This window comes from Monodon monoceros, unplaced genomic scaffold (assembly GCF_005190385.1).
Source record: "Monodon monoceros isolate NGI ecotype Baffin Bay Population unplaced genomic scaffold, NGI_Narwhal_1 Super_Scaffold_11, whole genome shotgun sequence".
NCBI lineage: Eukaryota > Metazoa > Chordata > Mammalia > Artiodactyla > Monodontidae > Monodon > Monodon monoceros.
The window spans coordinates 90,399,603-90,423,613 of NW_021703767.1; the positions used below are offsets into that span (position 1 = coordinate 90,399,603).

The 24,011-nt window shown below is 34.0% G+C and overlaps 1 protein-coding gene across 2 annotated transcripts in view; it reads right to left on the reverse strand.

Moving 5' to 3' along the window:
- Nucleotides 1-6,682: 6,682 nt before the first annotated feature.
- NAALADL2 (N-acetylated alpha-linked acidic dipeptidase like 2) overlaps nt 6,683-24,011 on the reverse strand; it is a 1,153,076-nt gene continuing 1,135,747 nt past the window's right edge. For both annotated transcript variants that reach the window (XM_029214633.1, XM_029214632.1), the window contains one exon: nt 6,683-6,881. In XM_029214633.1, the coding sequence (XP_029070466.1) occupies nt 6,683-6,881 (199 nt within the window). The remainder of the gene's footprint in view (nt 6,882-24,011) is intronic.

The following is a 24,011-nucleotide window of genomic DNA, read 5'->3' on the forward strand; positions in this document are numbered from 1 at the left end:
CCCTATATAGTAATTAAGAAACTACAGACACATGCCTCTAAATCAGTCATTCAAAATCAGTCACAGCAAAGACACTGACAATAAATTTCTTTACAATGAAAATATTTCCAAATCACAGATGATAATCTATTTTGAACAATACTCAACACTATAACAGTTCAGTGCAATTTAGTAATTGGGACACCCCTTGAAAGAGATTTGTTTTTTAATCAAAGCAAATTTAATTAGAGAAATTGTGCTCCAGATTTTATCCCAAGTTAATTTATAAATCTGCTCACCACCATTCTCTATTTTAGGGCTATATTTTTTATTATACAACTGAGAAATTTTATTCATTATAAAATTTCATATATCTAAATATTGCTATACTACTGACATGGCTAAAAAAATGCATGGTTTATATTAACATTCCAAACACATCTGAAACTATTATCAGTGATGTGCTGATTTTTCTAGATGTCTATAAAATCAAATTAGCCCTTCAAAGTGTCCTAGAAAGCTCTTTTCTTTTCTGAATACAATTGTATTCATATTCTCCAAGTAGCCAGTCTGAATATGTGGGATATAGTTGCCGTTAAACCTTCCTGTGTGAAATGTAAATACTAAATCACCTAATAGAGACCTATCTCAGCTTAATAAATGAAATTATTTATAACATCTTTGGAATAGAATTATGTGAGCTACAATTAACCATCTGGCCATTTTGTTTCCTGCAGACAAGTTGCAATGGTGTAATAAAATATTTTGTTTCTTGTTAAACAGATATGATAAACTTGTCTTTATAGAGCAATAGCATTTTTTCTGACTTTCAGAATAAGGCAGTCCATTTGCAGCAGCTTGATATAAAGGTAGACAAATCATTATTAATATTAATAAAACACTATCACATACACTAAAAGCAGGATTCAACAACGGCTAAGAATTTCAAAAGATAAAGCACACTCCAAGGAATGTCCGTCTGTGTCATTACTATATTGAATAAATATTCTTTGAAGAAATTGGAGAGTTAAACTTACTGAGCAGGCCAGATAATTAAATAATTACACATTTGGATTGAAAAATAGATGTAGATCATTAAAATAGAGACTCTAACTCTACTTCTGTAGCTAAGCTTCTGTTCAGATGCCAAGTTTGTACTTTAATTAGAACAAAAAAGACCTACGTTAACTTCAATACAACATAATAATTCATAATAATGATTGTATATTAATCCCTTGAGCTTGCTGGAATAAAGCACATGACATATGGCATGGTACAGGCACCTGTGTGGTCCTTTTGGGACTGAGGTGGTACATATTAATTAGCAACTGGAAAATAAAATCTGCTTCCTTCTGAGAAAAGCTACCTCAGTGAGTATTGGTTTAAGGCATCAAAGGAATTAGAAGGAATATTGTTAGACTCTGTCTACACTCCTTAAATCTTTGTCTAGATGTAGGCCCTGGATTAACTGAGTTAATTCTTGACAGATCCTGCTTAAGGAGTTAGAGTAGACATACGTTTCTTTGGCCTCGATGATTGTATTTTGGCTAAAAACATCAAAATTACCATTTTGGCTATAGAAAACTGTATAACTATATGATTCAAACACAAGCTAACCAGAACATATTAAAATTTGAAAGCAGCTTTCTCTTGAATGCTACCTGAAAGTGCCTCAATTTAATCCTTTGCTTTGTAAATTCAGATACAATCTGAGTATGAAACTCTAAATGTCTTTAAGAAATATGTCATCTCACAATCAGCAAGCTCTCAAGATTCTTGGTGGTCCCAGGAATGCTAAAGGCACTTCAGTGTACATCTTTGAAGGGTAATGGAATGTTATTATGGAAATAAAACTCTGGCTGATTAACAGATAAATGTATATTCAGAAGACTAGATCTTAAAATTACTTTCTCGGGATTAAAAAGAAAAATAATCCTAATCCCATTGCTAGAGTATATTTAGAAAGGGAAGACAGAAAATTCAGTGGACATTGTGATGATCAAAATTGGCGACATTTAAAAACTTTCTTTTGCAACTCCACTTTAAATTTACATCACTTGAAATTGCATAAAATAACACACTTAACTTAAAAATATTTATACTTAATGGGGCGCTTAAAACTCTGAGAAGTTAACTTTCCGAATAGCAATTCTAATGAGGCTTTTTTAAACTACCAATTTAAACTCATGCAAGAAATACAGATTCACTAGTGCACCTAGGTAGAATATTTCTTTGCTCAAATATCACACTATTTTTTTCTCCTGGGTTGCATCCGTGCTCCTGTGATGGAACCATTAGGTTGCTGATCTATCTTTTGGAATATATAGACCCATTTCCCTTCCACTCAACACATGGATTAGCAGTTTAAAATGTAATTCCTTTCTATTGAAGGAACGTGTAATTAAGGCACATTTAAATAGCCCTTTAAACCAATGAGATGACAATGTGCTACCCACAGAGAAAGCTTAATTTTTGGAGTTAATTACATATAACACAGAATATCTCATGAGAACATTTTTGGCTAGGTCTACTAATTACAAAAATAGTTTTTCATTTGAGGCAAAGATGCCGATTCATCATTGGACAGATGGTAACGAATCATCATTTTATTTTTGTAACACCTATCTTTGCAAGGGGGAAAGCTACTATATATGGAATATTTATGTAATTTAAGAAGTCAATTAGTTATTCTGTGTTTTAAGGAGGATATAAAACTGTGGTTGTGAATCCCAGAACCTGGTCTTTTTTTTTTTTTTTTCCCCAGTGAAATTATATGGACATTTTGCGGAGGAAATTATGAGATGTAGCTTGTGGTCTGTTATAATTTTTCATCTAGTTGTCATGGTATTCTACAATGGTGCACTTATATTTAATGCTCTTATAGATCTAAGTTACCTACATATATCCACCATTGTTGGGGTGGGCTACCATAATGAGGAATGATGGTATAGGTTTCTTCAAACTCCTCCATTAAGCCAGTGAAGTGGCAGATGACATAGTCTGATCAGTGGTGCAGAAATACATTAAAAATTTCAATCATATCACTTTCTATAATCAAAAGTTTCTTAACTTTTTGCAGCACACAGCGTGAAGAACACAGGTCTGGACCCAGTCTTTATAGCTGTGGAACTTTGGGCAAGCCATTCCACCAAGTTTCCTCATTTTTTTAAATGAGTTGTCGTGCGGATTCATTAGAAAAAACAAATACGTTAAATCTAGAACAGTTCCTGACCTGTAGTAGGCACAGACTTTAGCTGTGTCTGCGTCTTTTTTGAGAGATACAATGGTTACTCTCTCTCCCTCTTTTTAAAATGGCGCCATTCACAGCAAGGCCGTAGGTATCTCTTATTATTGTGACTTTTCAGTTTCTTTAGTACATCGCCAAGTGATGTTTTCTCAGGACCCAGGATTAATGTAGATGAGAAATCCTTAAACTTCAGTATGCATAAGGATCGTTTGGGAAATTTTGCTTGAAGATGAAGATTCCTAGGCTTTCTTCCCCCAAATCAGAAATACTGATTTAAACTGCTGATTTAATATAGGGCTAAAATGTCCTCTCATAAAAGCATTTTACTTAATACCCTCCTTCCTGACTGCTGGTGTCATGCAGAGACTCTCCACCTCCCCACAAGTACCCAGGCTTTGTGCCTTTTGCGTGGATTCCCTGGGACAGTTTCGTTTGTTAGGTATAGTCAGAGAATGAACTAGTTCTTCATTTAAAAAGCAGTGATTCCAGCCCATACATCATCTGATAGAATGGCTGGTTATGTAGAGTGTACTGGAAAAGAACATTTATAACCCCGTTATATACTGCATGAGAAAGCAGACAAGCTTAAATTTTAGCAGCACTTCTGCTACTAACTGAATATGTGACTCTACCCCAGTTCCTAAATCACTTTGTATGCAGTTAGAGTATCTGATGGGAATGCTGATGCTTTCCCGACTGAAGGTAACATTCTAGGGCTTAGATCAGAATGTCTCAGGCTTCCTTTTACTCTGGAATCTATACTTTTTCACAAAGGGTTGTATCCCACGTGTGCCCTGCCTGAACCCAAATTGCAGTGGTGCACATCTGCCACATTTTCTTGGGAGAATAATCATTTATGATTCATTATGTCCTGGTACAATACTACGTATGAAGGATTGTGAGAAGTACCAGGCACCCAGATATCTCTGCAACAATTTAAACCTACTACCAATTCACTGAAAACACTTGTTATTTTAATATGCAAAGGATTTTATTTACTTGGATCTATTAGGGAAAAATTTTAATGATATAAATTTAAAGGAACCCTGAGGTAATCAGACTATAGCAGTAATGTTCTTAGTTAAGAGGTTTGGTTGCAGTCAGAGATGTAGAGCAGCATTTATATAATTGATGGACATCTGTTTTAATTATAATTTAGTTTCTTCACATCATCTCTTAAATAGACTAATAAAAATGTTAGTCCATAGTTAACTTCAGTCTTCAAGTAGCGAATACCACATAATGTAGAAGTAAAAAATACAGAATATTGAGATTTTGATCTGTGCAGTGTGGTTTAGCTAAGTACACAGTCTTTAAACAAAAATATACAAACACAAGTGTTTTGTGCTCTCAATGCTGTTAGAAACTAAGGGAGTGAATTTACTTAGGATTTTGTTCTAAAATGATAAACTACCTAACTGATAATTATTTGTCTTTGTTTGTTTCAAATTCAGCTCCAAAGGAAGAACTAGAATGAATACATTGAACCTTGATTCACTATTTCTGATCCTTTGGTATAAGGGATTCTATTATTTGACCTGACATGCAACTGTATGTGTATTTCTCCCACCTCTTTTCTGCTGTTTTCTGTGTAGCAAGAGAGGGCACTGACATTGACGCTTGTGGGATCTTGGTTCTTTAGCCCTTTCCTATACACACACCTCAACATGGCAAATACTTTCAGACACACAAGTGCATTGTTTACGAAATATATATTATAAGGTAGTTTCATTTCTTATGTAAAATATGTGCACACAGGCAATTCAGATGAAAATGGATTTCTGCTTGAATTATCTAGCTAATTGCCTCAATTCTCTTCTTTGCCTTGAGCGTATAAGCATTACTTATAGCAGGAACAGCTGACCTTTATAAATCAATCAATGCTGGTTAATTCTCTCCTTTCAACTTCAGTTTCCCTTTAAACTAAGATTAGGTTTATGTTCATCCATTAAAAAGTGAAGACTTAGACCTATAGACACTGTCTATGAAGTTGCTCTGGAGGCGTATGATGGGGACGTGTGTTTCAATGTTGTGTTAGAGAAAAATAATCCACATGAAATATTCTGAGGATATGTTTCCTAACGGGAATTGCTTTGTCAAATACCAAATCAATTTCTAAAGGTAAGCTCAAAGTTTAAACACCTAATGGAATTCTGTGGTTTCGGGGAATAGTGGGTACTAAGGCCATTCAATGACAATGTCAGTATGAAAAGCTTCATTTTCAACATGAGAGAAGAACTGAAGTATAGTAATACTGTATTTTCTGCCTAAAAGTAGAAGCATGAATATTTTCTACGTTGTCAACTTAGTCACAATTAAGGATAAAGAAGGGAAAAAACATCAAAAGATTTTTTGTAGAATTAAGGAGCTTTTCATTGATCAAAATAACTATTTCTTTCATAAGAAGTCCTTTTTGTTAGTGGCAGAAATAGCAATTTGATGCTTTTTAAGATATTTTGGGTTTTCAAAGAGAAACTTTGCTACTTTCCTGTGGAAATTATATGGTATTCTGTGAAAACTGCCTTACAGCAAGGAGTTTCAGAAAAGTACATGAAGGAAGAGCAATGTGAGATGCTTTCATTTTAGAGTAGCTCTATTTCAGTGCTTCCAACAGAAACAGCACAGGAAGAAATAAATATTTTCTCCCTCACAAGACATACATCACTCCCGAAATCAACTGAGACATATTAGGGATTTCAAAGCTAGTCACCTTATAAGTTGTTAGGAAAAAAATTTACATTTATATTGCTCTGTGCAGCTACCTTGAGATTTTCCCCTGGAATGTTTATGGCTCTTTTTTTTTTTCATTAATACTTAAAAAAATACAATTTCATAACCAGTGTATTACTACATCTAGTTGTGTTACTAACAGGCACTTCACTTTATAAAATAGTCACATTCAAAGTGGTTTTGGTCAACCAATCACTCAGTCAGAATACTCATTCTTCATATTGAATACTTGATAGTGAAAGTTAATCTGAAACCATATCAACTCTTCATTTCTATTACAGAAACTAGGTCACTAAAGCTCTAACATAGGGAATCATTTCTGTTTCTACGTGTTTTATCCATAGGAGCGAAGATTGTCCAGAACTTCTTGGAAAATTTCCACCCCAAATATTTTATATATATCTATATATCTATAGATATATCTATATCTATAGATATATAGATATATATAGATATAGATACAGCAGATTTCTTTTTAATAGATAAATCTTAAGTATTATTTCAATAACTTGCTTTTACATAATCAGAAATCTAGATATAAGAAAAAATATTAAATGTGCAAAATGCTCTTTTTACACATACATTAAAAAATACAAAGGAAGATAGCTTTATACTTATATCAAAAGCCATTGGAGGGAAAAAGTCTTCAATGTCAGAAAATCTAGTCAGATTAGAGCTTTCACTTGAGGAACTGTAAACAAACGTTTTCAAATGCTGAGAGTTTTCTCAGTTCTTTCCAACTAAGACACTCTCAAACACGTCAAGTCCTGCTTTGAAGTAAACCTGAGCTGCATTAATGCTGTTCAATACTTCTGACAGGGCTTCTTGAAGGGTCTCATTTGATGCAAGTGACTTGCAGTGTTCCCAAGCCTCCAGGAGTATTGAAAACTGGCTTGTCTTCCCATCAAGGTGGTACAGGATATTTCTGAAAAGAAATACAGAATGAGTAAATGTTTTATGCACCATGCTATTTTCATATCAAACATTGTAAAAAATATTTCCGAGAAACTTATGTTTTTAATAAATTAAGAAATTATAAGAATACAATATTATCATTTTGGGACCTCTATTGAATTAATGGATCTAGACATTGATCATCAAAAGTTCCCTCTCGTGATGAGAGAGGATCAGACAGTAAGTACCTCCTGATGGAAGTACACAGTACTACCTATGAAATCAATTATTTTTGCTAAAAAATTGATCTAAATCTGATGAAGCTTCTAAATCTAATTGCTAATAAGTACAAGGGACAGAAAAATATAAAAATGATACCGTAGTCTGTCATCAGCAAAATACTGTGAAAATTCTGTAGGACAAATGACCCAGTTTATTCAATGAATAAATTGTAATAAATAGGTGAAGGAGGAACCACTCGACCAGGGCTTTTCAACCTTGTGTTATTGACATTTGTGGGGTGGTGGGGTGGATAATTCTTTATTGTGGCAGCTTTCCTGTGCATTGTGGGATGTTTAGCAGTATCCCTGACCTCCACCCACTAGGTACTAGTAGCACCCCTCCTTTAGTTGTCTCAGTTAGTTTGGGCTGCTATAACAGAATTCCGTAGACTGGGCAGCTTAAACAATAATCCAATGGTTGGATTGTTGATGAGAGGCCTTTTCTTAGTTATATTCTCACATGGCCTTATGCAAGAGCACAGAGAGATCCCGTATCTTCTTTTAATAAGGACATTAGTCCCATCATGAGGGCCCCACCTGTATATGACCTAATCTAACCTGGATTACTTCCCAAAGGCCCATCTTCGAATACCATCACATTGAGGTTAGGATTTTAACACACATATTTTGGGAGAACCCAAACATTCAGTCCACAGCTGTTGTAAAAACTAAAAATGTCTCCAGACTGCCAAAACTGTCTCTTATAGGGCAAAATTGCCCCCAGTTAAGAACTGCTGCTTTAGACTAAAAGAAATGTCAACCCATCCAGTATAGACTTTACTAGGTCTTTATTCAAACAAACAATTTTTAAAAATGAGTAGTACAAAATTGAATACTAATTAAGGATTTGTTAATATTAAGAAATTGTTAATATTTTAGGTGTGATAATGGTATCATCAGTATATTTTCAAAGTGTCCTTATCTTCTAGAAATATACGGTAATATTTACATATGAAAAGTTATTACGTCTGGGATTTGCTTCAAAATATTTGGAAGGAAAAAGGAGAGTGGAGCTATGGACATCACAGGTAGAACAAGATTGACCATTAGTTAATAATTGTTGAAATGGGGTAATGGATTCATTATACTATTCTCTCTCCCTTTGTATATGTTTGACATTTAGAATTCTTCTCAAGTATAGTGTGTAATAAGACAGTGACTTGAAATTTATCCAAATATCTGAGAAAGAGGAATTTGGCCGTGGGCAAGTCTAAAGAGCTTCCTTTTATTCACTCATAGAAAGAATACATTTTGGTAGAAAGCTATGGATTATTGCATCATTTGACTTATTTCCAACCCAAACCACCTGAAATAGCTGAAATTTCATGGTCTAATAAGAGAGGCAGATATATAAATGATTAAAATAATTGTCTAATTGTCATATTAGAAATGTAAGGTCCAGTGATAACAGAAGAAGGATTGCTGCTGGAAAAATTTATCATGGAGAATATTACAATTTCATCTTGAAGGATGATGGGAATTACCAGTTACAAGGGTATAAGAAAGGAAACAAGCTAGAAAGTGGAGACAGCACCCTATGCAGGAGGAATAGCATATGCAAAGGTATGGATTTATAAAACAGCTTGCTCTTCTTAGTGGATCAATGCCAGTGTTTCTGTATGGCCAGAGTGCAAGGCCACAGTGGGCAGCTGTAGGAGAAGAGCTGGCAGAGCAAACCATGGCCATGTCCTACCGGGCCTTCTGTACCAAGCTAAGGAGGTTACACTTTTTCTTATGGGCGGTAGGAAACCAATGAAAGTTTTTAAGCAAGAAAGAAAGATTATTAGATTTTATTTTGGAATAGTTACTTTGGTTGTAATATGAAGCCTAGAGAACGACTTAGTCCAGATGAAAATTGACAAAGATGTCAGTTACACAATGATAGTTGTTTGAAAGGTCCACAGTGCAAGGTTTAGTTAATTTACACTTACCCTAGCACTGACCTCAGTTTTATATAGAGTTCTGGATCATTGTTTCCTAGCTCATCCAGGCTTCACTACTTCAGCCTCTCCTGAACTTCCCACTCTGTACTCTGATGGTGGTGAATGGACACTGAAATCTACCTAATCACCCACGACAGAACTCTGCAAGTCATTTCTTTCCCTTAAATATCCAACTGGTTTCTGAAGATACTCACTTGTCCATCTTTTCAGCATCTTTTCTCCTCTGTTGTGGGACCCTGATCCCTATATTTTCAAGGATATATTATAATATCATTGCTTTACATATCAACGTTGAGAAATATGTTCCTTCTTTATCAGGTCTAATTCAGTGTTGTGAATATAGGAGGTCTTCAATCATGGTGATTTGACTGACTTACATTTTTATCAGGCTTTGTTCAGTGATGGAAATTTCGTAGACCCTCTAATGTCAGTGTAAACTACATCAATTCAGGTTATTTTGCCTTTTAAGCATTAACTCACTTCAAAACAATAGATTTTGTGTCTTTGGAGAAAAATTTCAGTTGATAATAGTACATGGTGGGTGGCAGTGGAGCAGAAGATGCTTGAACTCAGAGGTTATTTCAGTAATTTTTTTTTCAAAACCTATTATTTGAAATGGGAACTATCCCTAATAATCCAATATCCTTAATCTTTGCACTTATGAATATACTTGGCATTTTATGAATTAGAGCAGTGCAAGAAGGGTATTCTTTATATTCCAAATATCCTTGAATTCAGGTATAAACTTTGTATTAAGAAACATATATCCCCTGGATATAGGAGGGAGAAAAACATCTTCCAAATGAAGAGGCAAGTGGGTCATGAGCAATGATCTGGCTATGAGCTGTACTCTGAGAAAAATGTGGATCTACTTTTACAAGGAGAATACTCCTTGAAATAGAGATTTCCCTTTTGATATTTCCACAGCCTTCATAAAATTAAAGAGCTTTTCAGAAGTAGCCATTGTGCCATGTTAAAATAAGCAATTATATATGTATATACATAGACATATGTACATGTGTTTTATGTGTAAAAATTTTTATTATATCAAAATGACAAACAAAATAGAATTAGCAAAACACCTAATGAAAGTTTCCCTAAATATAAGTTTTATATTTATTATTAAATTGGGGGAGGGGGTGGTAAAAGAAACCAACTAATAGAGAGGAAGCTTGATATAGCCATGGAATTTTCCCAGATGAAGATGAAACTGCCTCAGATGGTCACATGTATTCTCCTTCATGACAGAGCTGTACAAAAGTTACTTTTTCATGTTAACATAATCCTTAATTGCCATAAAAAAAGGAGTGGGTTTTTACTGTCAGGATACCTATCAAACATATTTAAATTCATGGTAAACCATTTAAATAGGTAGGTAGGTAGATAGATAAAAATTGGTTTAGTATTTTGAGGATAAAAATAGTTTAAAGTATATTTTAATTACTTAATCATTTAAAATAGTATTCCTTTGTAGGCAAGTTATACTGCTTTACCATTAAGAATAACCAAATTAGTATAATAAAAATATTTAATCATCTCTCATAATATTCATAGTTTTGAATTCTCTTCCTCTAATTCTCAGTTTCATTATAAATCATTTAATGGCAAATATATTTCCAGAATTTAAGAGTGCAAAAATATTTTCAAAAGCTGTATGAAACACTTCTGTTTCTTGAGGGCATACTGCTCAGCATGCTGACAAACAAAGATATTATAATCATTTTTATCCAGAACTGCCCCTTCAATGTGTTGTACCAGTGCAATTAATACATTATGAGAAGTAAGTTTAATGATGTGGGGGGCTGGCATAGTGACCTTTTGACATATTCAAAACCTACTGGCATGAAATACATTCCTATATACACATTCTATGTTTAGTAAATGTTAAATGTTATTAATATTCAATTTAATGATAAGATATTAATAAAACATGCTCATAAAGGTTACAGTATTAATCCCTCAATGACAGTTCATTTAAGCATGAGCACAATCTCTAATATATTTACATAAAACTTCAGCCATAACTAGTATAAAATATCTAGAAGAGAGATCATGTGGAAGCATAAAAATACATCCTAAAAATAATGTTTAGGTCTAAAGCACAAGACATGCAATTACTGTGGTTTTTTTTTTTTTTTTAACTCGAAAGGAATACATATATTTCTTAAAGACCAGTGCAATGGAGTCTGCAATGTGCCAACATTTGCTTTTTCTAACTAGTAAGCAACACAGCAATACTTTTATAATGACTGTAAACAAGCCATGTGCATAGAAATAGATTCTGTTTTGGTTTGTGAAATTCTACAAGAAGCTAAACACATTTTCCATATGCTACATTATTCAAGTAGTAGGCTGCGGCAAGCTATTATGTAAGACAAACACTCATATCCATTTCTACCCAGATTGGATACAAATCAGCTTAAAATTATAGATACTTAGATTCTGGCTGAAGATCAGTGACTAGGATTCTTTCATCACAGTTTAAGAGAGAACCTTCATTTGAGGTAGTTGCTGATACAACTTAAGTCAGTTGATCTTTATTATGGTAGAATTTTTTCACCTTGATAAATTGCTTTAGCTTAAAAACAAATGGAGGATAACAAAAATATCTTCTTTAAATTTTCATGAGAGGGATAATTTCTCCTGCCCATTTTCAGAAGTAGCTCATCTTTTACTATTTCTCCTTTGTGTACTAAAAACCATTTAGCTTGCTGCATACAAAAACTAAATTTCTGTATTTGGAGACCTTTCCCAAAAGGGTATCATCATATTATTTTATATTTGCTATTTGAATGGAAGACAAAACCCATAAAACTCAGCCATGTTGTTACATTTTGTCACATATGTTTCCATATACTTCTTAGTTCTGAAAACTTTCTTATGCATTCAGTCATTAACCCTAAGTACCCCAGGATCATCCCTGGGGAGCAAAACTACTGTAAATAGTAGAAATGTCAGCTCTTTGCTTTGGGAACTAAAAGAAGATTCATTCGCCCATGGCTCTCAGCCATGGGTATCAGAGGGTCAAAAGGGTCCCCAGGTACCTTACTCAAAGAAGGTGTACATTTGGTTGTACCAGTCAAACACTAATTTTATCTAATTTAAGAAAAAACATTCATTTATTGAAAGTGTGTATATATGTAAATATATGACTATGTGTACATGTAATAGTTTACAGAAGTGATGAAAAACATTGAGAAGAAGGCAATAACCAAGGGAAGCTGAGTATCTTAGAGTACTGCCAAGATTCTGCTTAGCAACATGTTTAGGACATTGATGTTTCAGACACTCCCACTGCCACCACTTCATTGAGAATACTTCTCCACCACGGCAGCATTGCTGTCTCTTAACACTTGCTCTGTCATTGCCAGAATGTTAATCCACAACTAGCATGAATAATCTTGAACTGCCCCTACATCTTTACCTCACTTCTCTCAGATATAAAGTCCTAGGAGAGCTCATCCAATTGACTGAACTTAGGTCATGTGCCTGTACCCCAGGAACAAAATACCTAGATCCATTCACCTTCTGTGGGGGAGATAAGCCCTGCTTTCCACCAAGCTCACAGGGAATTACCCTCACATAGGAAAGAAATTTTGATACCAGGAAGATTTTTTTTTTAATTAAAAATAATTAAAACTGCAACTCAATAAATATCTACTACACTGGTGACGGGAAGGAAGAGTGTATTTCAACAGGGTTCTCTTGGAATTACCCTGGAAATTGCTGTTCTACTGTATGGCAGTTTTTCCCCTTATGTTAAATGTTAGCAACTACTCTATAATATGGCAGCAGTGTTTATCAAATTGAATGTGTATAAGAATAAGCTGAGACATTTAAAAAAATTCTCAAGGGATTCAGATGCAACAGGTCTGGGATACCTTATAGGAGTATATGGTTTTTTTTCCTGCTGCATTACTTAAACCTACTGAGTGACACCCATGCATACTCAGCAGTTCCCTCTGGTGAGTTTTACATTTACCAAGAGGTCTTGGTTTGGTCCCAAATTAGCTTCTTCCAGCCACATGTTATTATATACAAACTTACATGATTTAAATGACATATTAAGTGTGAAAGAAAGTTACTCCTGTGAAAACGAACCTGAACGCTTCGGAAAGATTCACAGAGATGAATTGACAAAATGAGAGTGTTGTTGAATTATATGTGGAGAGATAACTGAAAAGATTATTAGCAAGGGGAGGGGAGGACTACAGTGACAATGGAGAAAGAATCTGCATTCAGATTGTTTTGCAAATACCTATTTATTGCTCCAAAATAAGGAAACTGAAATTGGAAATCTCAGATGATGCAGCATTAGTGTTGCTTAAATAGGAAAGTAAATCCGGAATTCCAATTCCCAGGACAGAACTCAAAGAAAAGTCCTTGGTCCTGTATCAAAAGATTGGTGATGAATGTTTCGGTTAAAAATAGACCGCTTTTTCTATCATTTGACCATTTACTGGTTCTGATTGTGTCAGATTAAGGGATGTTTACCCTTTGGGCATTAGTCAAACCTTTACTCTTAAGAACTAGAAGGGCAAATAGGTATCATCTTGAGTCCCACCTCTCATGGACTGCTTATTGTGGCTTGAAGTACTAGGTTGACAATGGATTGGGCTGTTTCAGAGCCCAGAATAAAAGAGGTCTGTCATGACTTAGATTCCTACTTGTAGACCCTGCTTTACTTAAGATTATTTAGCCCATTCGCTTGATAATAATGTATAGGTTTCTTGAATTAATCAATGGAAGTATAAACCAAGTTATCAAAACAAAGGGAGAAAGTCATAATTATTTAGTTTTGCTAATTATAGTCAACCCCAGTAATCCCTTCTAAATCGTATATTATAAATTCTCTAGTTTTCCTGTTTATGGATCTGAATTAACAGAATAGCTACTAAGTTTTCTCTTCACTTGATGCTCTAGACCGTGTCATCTCTGTTTGTTTAAGCAATGGCCCAATCTGTTATTAATCAATTAAATTACACTAAAAAAAATTAGAATTTATGGGCATTTTTCACAAATAACTCTGTTTCTGGATATTTAATTAGTTATTTTGCAAGATATAAGTTCACCATCTGAAATACAAACTAGTTTTTAAAGTACTTTATTCAGTGAGTAGAGTTATATTAATCTATAGCCACCTTTCTTGAAGCCTAATATTTAATATATGCAAAAAATAATACATGCAGTTCTTAACTGAACCCTTAGGGAAACTATGGCCTTAAATATAGAAGAAAAAAAGTAATTGGTTCTTTGCACTGGACATCTGGATATGAGTCATCTTGAAATTTTGTTCTATACTTAATGAATGTTCTGGCAGACACATTAATCCAATATTCTAAAAACAACATCACTAAGTGAATCTGAGCCATACAAAAGCAAGAACTCCAGTAATAGATATGTCTAAATTATGTAAATGTCAGGTAGTCTGTGAGATGACTGTTTAATTTCATAAAGTGCATTAAGATAATTAAATAACATTACAGATTTTAAAGAATTTTGATATTTTTAATACTTAGATAAGGCAGATCCAAAATGGTCTACATTTGGATAAAAATAGAAGAAAGAACATAGTAACTACTGCCCTAATCTCATCATACCTATGAAAATCTGAGAAGACTTTTAAAGTAAAAGTTGATAGAAATCAAGGAAAAATAATTACCTTGAGAGCTCATTCATGAAGTATTTATTAAGCACCAAGTACAATATGGAATACAAAGGAATTACAAGAGTGGTCTCAGTTCCAAAGGGATTTTTGAATTTTGAGTTAAGTAGGAAAGAGGAGAGTTTCAGGGCTATTGTCTTTTGCATATGTGGCTAACATAGTAAAACAAACCCTGAAGTTCAAAGAATCTACCAATTTTCTTGCTCAAGACCTCAAAGGCCTCAAAATGAAAAAATTTTAATAGTTTTGTATATTTTATCTTCCTTTTCTCAGAGATAATCTAGAGATGTTGGACATTAATTGTCTGAAATATAAAGATACTAAAAAAGTGATAGACTTATAAAGCAGGACATCAGAGCCTACTCTGTAATTTTATACTTTCTTATTTTCCACAATGAATTACATTTGATAATTCTTCATCTATAATATAGACTTTTCCCGTTATTTTAGGTACACTCATAAGAATCCAATTAAAACCAAATGGAAATAGTTTGTATATATATAAAGTTTCTGCCAACTTGAGAAATAACTGAATGTAGGAATATATAAATTTCAAACAAGCATATTCAATTTTATTTAGGTTTTCAGTTTTATCTGAATTTTCAGATAATTCATCCCTTAAAAATCAGTGTTCGGAACTTCCCTGGTGGTCCAGTGGGTAAGACTCCACGCTCCCAATGCAGGGGGCCTGGGTTTGATCCCTAGTCGGGGAACTAGATCCCGCATGCATGCCACAACTAAGAAGTCCTCATGCCGCAACTAAAAGATCCTGTGTGCTGCAACTAAGACCTGGCACAGTCTAAATAAATAAATTAAATATTTTTAAAAAAATCAGTGTTCAATGAAAATTTTAAATTACTTATTTCAAAGTGAGAAGAAAATTATTTATCAGAACGAAGTGTACTGGGTACTTGCAGTCAGTAATTAGCTTCAACACTAATCTCTCATGCACCTATAAAAAATAATGAAACTATTGAACAGTTTAATCCAAAGGCAAGGAAAACACGTAACAAGGAAAGAGCAAAAATTAATGATATTTTAATCCTTAAAGTAAATCAAATAATTGTGATACAGACACACTCACCACAGAACATTTTAAATGATGTGTATCTTAATCTCCTAAAATTTTGATGTTATATTTAAAAAATATGTATTTAATTGAACCTCTCTACCCACCCCAATACAGCCAGTAAACTTTGCTTTTCCTTTTCAATGGAATTTAAAAATTGTTATTCACTTTCTAAATGAGGATAAGTTACAGTGATAATAATTATTATTATTGCTACTAGCGAGCAGCTGTGAATAAGTGAAGACTGAAGATAAACCACACCAGCTTTGCCCTCCTGTGGTTTTATTAACACACAAAGCGTCAACTCAGAGAAAAACTTATGTCTGACAATATTATGAAAACATTTCTGTTTCATTCTTGCTATTTGAGTATTTATCACTTGTCTATACATTTTTGAGATACATGTATGTATGTATGTATGTTTAAATACATGAAGAGATATATGTGTATTTTCATAAATGTGTGTGTATAGATAGATATGTAATCTGTCCCACACTGGACCAGGAAGAAAAAAGTCTAAACTTTATGTCTTCTTCCCAAATCATATAACTGAATAGTAAGCTGCTTGTTATACTGTAAAATATTACGCTTACTAGTAATATAAATCAATAAGGATAAAAGACAGTGCAAACGAGACAAATATATTGTGTTCTAAGAGATAAAGGGCTAATTATGTTGTTTTATAGGCACCAAAGTAATTAAGTGAAGACAGAAAGCCCTGTGTTTCTTACAGGCTGTAGAACATTTCCATAGCTGTCTGTCTTGGTATCTATCCTCAAATCACCACACTCTTTTTCCCAATTCAAGAATAATCACCATATTTTCACCCTTATTATATCTGTTTTATCAAAATAGGACTTTCTTTACAGAAATTCTGATTATATAAGTAATCATCCTACTTGATTGCGTAGTGTGCTGCGAAAGACCCACTGTGATCTTTGCCTTACTGAGGGAGGAAGGATAATTTAAAGAAGGGAAATGTTTGAAAAGAAAACATGAGTTACATCTAAAAAGTAATTACAACAACAAAGAGAAATGGAAAAATATGAAAGAAATACTAAATGGTCAGTATTAAAATCATGTCTGAGTCTAAAATCCATGCTCTTTCCCAGGACACTAAGCTTCTTGACCTATCACCACCACTTCATAGCTCTATGATATACAGCACATTAAAGTTATTTAAACTCTCTGAAATTCTTCTTCTGCACTGGTAAAATGGGAAGTATTATTTACAGTCTAGAGTTTTTGCAATAATTAGCTAAAACATGTAAAGTGCTTAGCTCATGCCTGGCATACACAGTAAGTACCTCATAAATGGTGTCTACTGTTATCATTTGACATTTCTGGATTTTCCTTCCTTGGACACGTATTACTCCCTCCCCTTAATTCTCAACTAACTTTGTCCTTAGTATCACAGAGCTGTGCGATCATCAGATGATATCTCCTGGCCCAGTAAATAGTTCATCCAAAAGGAACTTTCAGGGAGCAAGGGAAAGACCACTTCTAAGGGTTTGCCAAGAATATATCAACTCCTGCAAGAATCTGTGCCAATAAAACTATCTGCCTTTTAATTATAAAAAATGCCACCCCTTCACTTTGCTGTATACATATAACATATATGTATATGAATGACTATTTTAAAAGGTGTACGCAGGTCAGAATAATTAGACGGCTGATAGGGATAATATAATACATGGACACACACATATGTGAAGATGTTTTAGTAAACTTTTTTTTAGGCTATTAGAAAAAATGTAACTTGGTCCATTGGTAGACAAAAAAAGCAGATTCTTTTTACTTGTAATGTTTAAAGGATCATGGTAAATTAATGAATAAAAGTTCCATATTTTCTGACTTGGTATATGGGAGGAAATCCAGCTACTGACTCTGGGAGTTACTAATGAGAGCACAGGTTTCTTATGGTCTAGAGAAACAAGAACACACATTTGATGAATTTCAGAAAGAAGCCCACTCCTCATGTTTTGTCAGCAACCCAAAGCAAACTTTGTTGATTAAGCTCAGTGCAACCATAGCATGGTTTCATCATGGCACTGATCACACACCATTGCTACTCTTAGATGGACACTTGTCTCAGGCAGAACTCCTCAAGAACAGAGAGTTTCATGTTCACTGTGGATTTCACCAGGTTTCTAACAAGTTGATATGGAATAGATTTGATGGCATAAATTAATAATGGTGAAAATAATTGTTAATATTTGTAGCGAATTTAATATGTTGTATGAAATATGCCACCCAAACATGCCACTTTAGCATAAGAAGTATTTTGATCTGAAGACAATTGAGAAAGTGTAGACAGAAGAGCTCTCTATACTCCCCTAACTCTTAATCACTGGAAATGCATCTACACTCTCATCAGCCCAGAGATACCACCAAGAGGAATCTATATAACAAATCTTACTAAAATAATCCTCAACATCTTTTAGTTTCCACCACATATTTCCCTTCCCACAGTTTGCTTCCCTTGAAAGCCTAAAACAATTTTGGGGAGGCTTGTCACTTCTCTATTAATTCATTGCTCTTTTTAAAAAAAATAATTTCCAACTAATTGAGGTATAGTTGATTTACAATGTTGTGTTTATTTTTTCTGTACAGCAAAGTGACTCAGTTTTACGTGTGTGTGTGTGTGTGTATATATATACATACATACATACAAATAAATATATATACATGTATATATATACACACACATTATTTTTTCATATCCTTTGCCATTATGGTTTATCACAGGGTATTGAATATAGTTCCCCGTGCTATATAGTAGGACCTTGTTGTTTAGCAATCCTATTTATAATAGTTTGCCTCTGCTAATCACAGTCCTCCCTGCCCCAGCAACCCACCACCATAAGTCTGTTCTCTGTGAGTCTGTTCCTGTTTTGTAGATAGGTTCATTTGTGCCATATTTCAGATTTCACAAAAAGTGATATCATATGATATTTGTCTTTTTCTTTCTGACTTACTTCACTTAGTATGATAATCTCTAGTTGCATCCATGTTGTTGCAAATAGCATTATTTCATTCTTTTTTGTGGCTGAGAAGTATTCTTTTGTATATATGTACCACACCTGCTTTATCTATTCATCTGTCAATGTATATTTAGGTTGTTTCTATGTCTTGACTATTGTGAATAGTGCTGATATGAACATAGGGGTGCAAGTATCTTTTCAAATTATAGGTTTATCTGGGAATATGCCTATATGAGTGATTTCTGGATCATATGGCAACTCTATTTTTTAGTTTTTTGAGGAACCTCCATACTGGCTGTACCAGTTTACATTCCCAACAACTGCATAAGAGGATTCCCTTTTCTGCACACCCTCTCCAGCATCTGTTATTTGTAGAATTTTTAATAATGGCCTTTCTGACCAGTGTGAGGTGGTACCTCATTGTAGTTTTGATTTTCATTTCTCTAGTAATTAGAGATGTTGAGCATCTTTTCATGTGCCTATTGGACATATGTATATCTTCTTGGGAGAAATGTCTATTTAGGTCTTCTGATCACTTTTTGATTGGGTTTGTTTTTTGTTGCTGAACTGCATGAGCTGCTTTTGTATTTTGGAAATTAAACCCTTGTTGGTCGCATCATTTGCAAATATTTTCTCCCAGTCTGTAGATTTTCTTTTCATTTTGTTTATGTTTTCTTTTGCTGTGCAAAAGCCTGTAAGTTTGATTAGATCCCATTTGTTTATTTCTGTTTTTATTTCTATTGCCTTGGGAGACTGACCTAAGAAAACAGTGGTATGTCAGAGAATGTTTTGCCTATGTTCTCTTCTAGGAGTTTTTTGCTGTCTTGTCTTATATTTTAGTCTTTAAGTTATTTTCGGTTTATTTTTGTGAATGGTGTGAGGGTGTGTTCTAACTTCATTGATTTATATACGGCTGTCCAACTTCCCAAACACTTGCTGAGGAGACCGTCTTTTCCCCATTGTATATTCTTGCCTCCTTTGTTGAAGATTAATTGTCCATAGGTGTGTGGGTTTATTTCTGGACTCTCTATTCTGTTCCATTGATCTGTATGTCTGTTTTTGTGCCAGTACCATGCTGTTTTGATTACTGTACCCTTGTAGTATTGTCTGAAGTCTGGGATGGTTATGCCTCCTGCTTTTTTCTTTTTCCTCAGGATTGCTTTGGCAATTCTGGCTCTTTTATGGTTCCATATGATTTTTAGTATAATTCTATTTCTGTGAAAAATGCCTTGGGTAATTTAATAGGGATTGCATTAAATCTGTTGATTGCTTTGCATAGTATGGTCATTTTTAAAATATTAATTCTTCCAGTACAACAGCATGGGATATACTTCCATTTCTTTGAATCGTCTTTAATTTCCTTTACTAATGTTTTGTAGTTCTCAGCATATAAGTCTTTCACCTCCTTGGTAAGGTTTTTTCCTAAGTATTTTATTTTGGGGGTTGCTATTTTGAAAGGGATTGTGTGTTTACATTCCCTTTCTGATATTTCATTGTTAGTGTAAAGAAATGCAACTGATTTCTTATGTTAATCTTGTATCCTGCTACCTTGCTGAATTCGTTGATCAGTTCTAGTTGTTTTTGTTTGGAGTCTTTAGGGTTTTCTATATGTATTATCATGTCATCTGTGGACAATGACAATTTTACCTCTTCCCTACCAATTTGAATAACTTTTATTTCTTTTTCTTGTTTGATTGCTGTGGCTAGGACTTCCTTCCAATACTATGTTGAAGAGAAGGGGTGAGAGTGTGTGCATCCTTGTCTTGTTCTAGATTTTAGCAGGAAGGCTTTGAGCTTTTCACCATTGAGCATTATATTGGATGTGGATTTGTCATAAATAGCTTTTATGTTGAGATATGTTCCCTCTATACACACTTTCTTAAGGGTTTTTATAATGAATGGATGTTGAATTTTATCAAATGATTTTTCTGCATGTACTGAGATGAACATATGGTTTTTGTCTTTTCTTATGTTGATGTGGTGTATCACATTGATTGATTTGCATATATTGAACCATCCTTGTGACCATGGGATGAATCCCACTTGGTCATGGTGTATGACCTTTTTTATGTGTTGTTTGATTTGATTTGCTAATATTTTGTTGAGTATTGTTACATCTATATTCATCAAAGATATTGAACTATAATTTTCTTTTTTGGTAGTGTCTTTGTCTGGTTTTAATATCAGGGTGATGGTGTCTTTGTAGAATGTCTTTGGGAGTGTTCCTGTTGTACCCCCTGCACTGGTAACCACTAATATGTTCTCATTATCTGTGAGTCTGTTTCCTTTTTTGTTATATTCACTAGTTTGTTTTAATTTTTAGATTTCACATATAAGTGATATCATACAGTGTTTGTCTTTCTCTGTCTGAATTATTTCACTTAGCATAATATTTTCCAAGTCCATCCATGTGGTTGCAAATGGAAAAATTTCATTCTTTTTCATGGCTAAGTAGTATTCCATTGTGTGTGTGTGTGTGTGTGTGTGTGTGTGTGTGTGTGTGTACATCTCAGATCTTTTTTATCCATATCTTGGCAGTTGTAAATAATGCTGCTATGAACATTGGGGTGCATGTGTCTTTTCAAATTAGTGTTTTCAATTTTTTCATATATATATACTCATGAGTGGAATTGCTGGGTCATATGGTAGTTCTATTTTTAGTTTTTTGAGAAACCTCCATACTGTTTTCCATAGTGGCTGCACTAATTTACATTCCCACCAACAGTGTATGAGCATTTCCTTTTCTCCATATCCTCATCTACATTTGTTATTTGTGTTCTTTTTGATGATAGCCATTCTGCCAGGTTTAAGGTGATATATCATTGTGTGTTGAATATCTTTTCATGTGCCTGTTGGCCATCTTAATGTCTTTGGGAGAATGTCTATTCAGGTCTTCTGCACATTTTTAAATTGGGTTGTTTGTTTTTTTTGATGTTCAGTTACATGAGCTATTTATATATTTCATATATTAACCCCTTATTGATCATATTTATTAGCATAGATTTTGGATTGTTATATTTTTATTTTCATTTGGCTCCAGGTATTTTTTTTTTATTTCCTCTTTGACTTCTTCAGTGATCCATTGATTGTTTAGTAGCATACTGTTTAGCCTCCACATGTTTTTGTTTTTTGCAGATTTTTTCTTGTAGTTGATTTCTAGTCTCATAGTGTTATGGTCAGAAAGGATGCTTCATATGACTTAAGAAAATATAAATTTACCAAGGATTTTTTTATGGCCCAATATGTGATTTATCCTGGAGAATATTCCATGTGCACTTGAAAAGAATGTGTATTCTGTTGATTTCAGATGGAATGTTCTATATATATATATATCTATTAAGCCATCTGATGTAACTGTAAGGCCAGTGTTTCCTTATTGACTTTCTGTCGGAATAATATGCCCATTGATGTAAGTGGAGTGTTAAAGTCCTCTATTATTAGTGTGTTGCTGTCAGTTTCTCCCTTCATGTCTGTTATTATTTGCTTTATGTATTTAGGTGCTCCTGTGTTGGGTGCAAATATATTTACAATTGTTACGTATTCTTGTTGGATTGATTCCTCAATCATTATATAATGTCCTCCTTTGTCTCTTGTAAGTCTTTACAAGTCTATTTTGTCTGATGTAAGTATTGCTACCATGGTTTTCTTTTGCTTTCCATTTGCATGGAATGCCTTTTTCCATCCCCTCACTTTCATTCTTTGTGTGCCTTTGGATCTGAATTGAGTCTTGTAGGCTCACTTGACCCCAGTCGTGAACCCATATGTGTGGGTCTTATTTTTGTATCCATTCAGCCACTCTATGTCTTTTGATTGGAGCATTTGTCCATTCATTTATGGCAATTATTGATATGTGTGTTCTTATTGCCATTTTCTTAATTCCTTTGAGGTTATTTTCTCAGGTACTTTTTGTAATATATATATGATTGTTTTAAGCTGCTGATCTCTTACTTTCAAATGAGTTTTAACAAGCCTGCATTTGTACTCTCCTCCCCTAATGATTTTGTGTATCCCTTAACTGCTTACTGTGGATATAGATGATTTTACTATTTTGTCTTTTAGCTTTCCTACTAGCTTTGCGTATGGATGATTTCCTACCTTTACAGTATGTTTGCCTTTACTGATTAGCTTTTCCATTTTGTAATTTTTATGTTTCTAGTTGTGGCCTCTTCTTTTTTGCCTAAAGGAGTTCCTTTAATAGTTTTTGTAAAGTTGGCTTGGTGGTGCTGAACTATTTTAGCTTTTGCTGGTCTGTAAAGCTTTTGATCTTTCCATCAAATCTGAAGGAGAGCCTTGCTTGGTAGACTATTTTTGTTTGTAGGCTTTTCCCTTTCATAACTTTAAATATATTGTGCCACTCCCTTCTGACCTGCAGAGTTTCCACTGAAAAATCAGCTGATAGCCTTATGGAAGTTCCCTTCTATGTTATTTGTTGCTTTTCCCTTGATGCTTTTAATATTTTCTCTTTATCTTTAACTTTTGTGATTTTAATTACAATATGTCTTGTGTGTTCCTCTTTGGATTAATCCTGTAGAGGACTCTCTGCGTCTCCTGGACTTGGATGTCTTTTTCCTTTCCCAGGTTAGAGGAATTTTCCTACATTATGTCTTCAAATATATTCTCAGGCCCTTTCTCTCTTTTTTCTCCTTCTCGGGCCCCTATAATATGAATGTTAGTGTGCTTGATATTGTCCCAGATGTCTCTTAAACTGTCCTTATTTCTTTTTCTTTTTCTTTTTTTTCTGTTCAGAGCAGTGATTTCCACTACTCTGTCTTCCAGCTCACTGATCCATTCCTCTGTATCATTTAATCTACTGTTGGTTCCTTCTAGTGTATTTTTTATTTCAGTTATTGTATTCTTCATCTCTGTTTGGTTGTCTTTATATTTTATAACTCTTTTTTAAAAACTTGTAACTCCTAGCTCTGTGCATCCATTCTCCTCCTGTGTTCTTTGATCATTTTTATGATCATTACTCTGAATTTTTTCTTAGGTAGATCGCCTATCTCCACTTCACTTAGTTCTTTTCAGGTTTTATTTTGTTCCTTCATCTGGAACATGTTCCTCTGTTGCCTCATGTTGCCTAATTTGCTTTTTTTATTATTATGTTTCTGGTAGGTTGGTTACATTTCCCAGTCTTGGAGAAATGGCCTTTTTTAGGAGACATCCTGTGCATCCCAGCAGCACACTCCCCTCTCATCACCTGAGTTATATGCTCTAGGGTT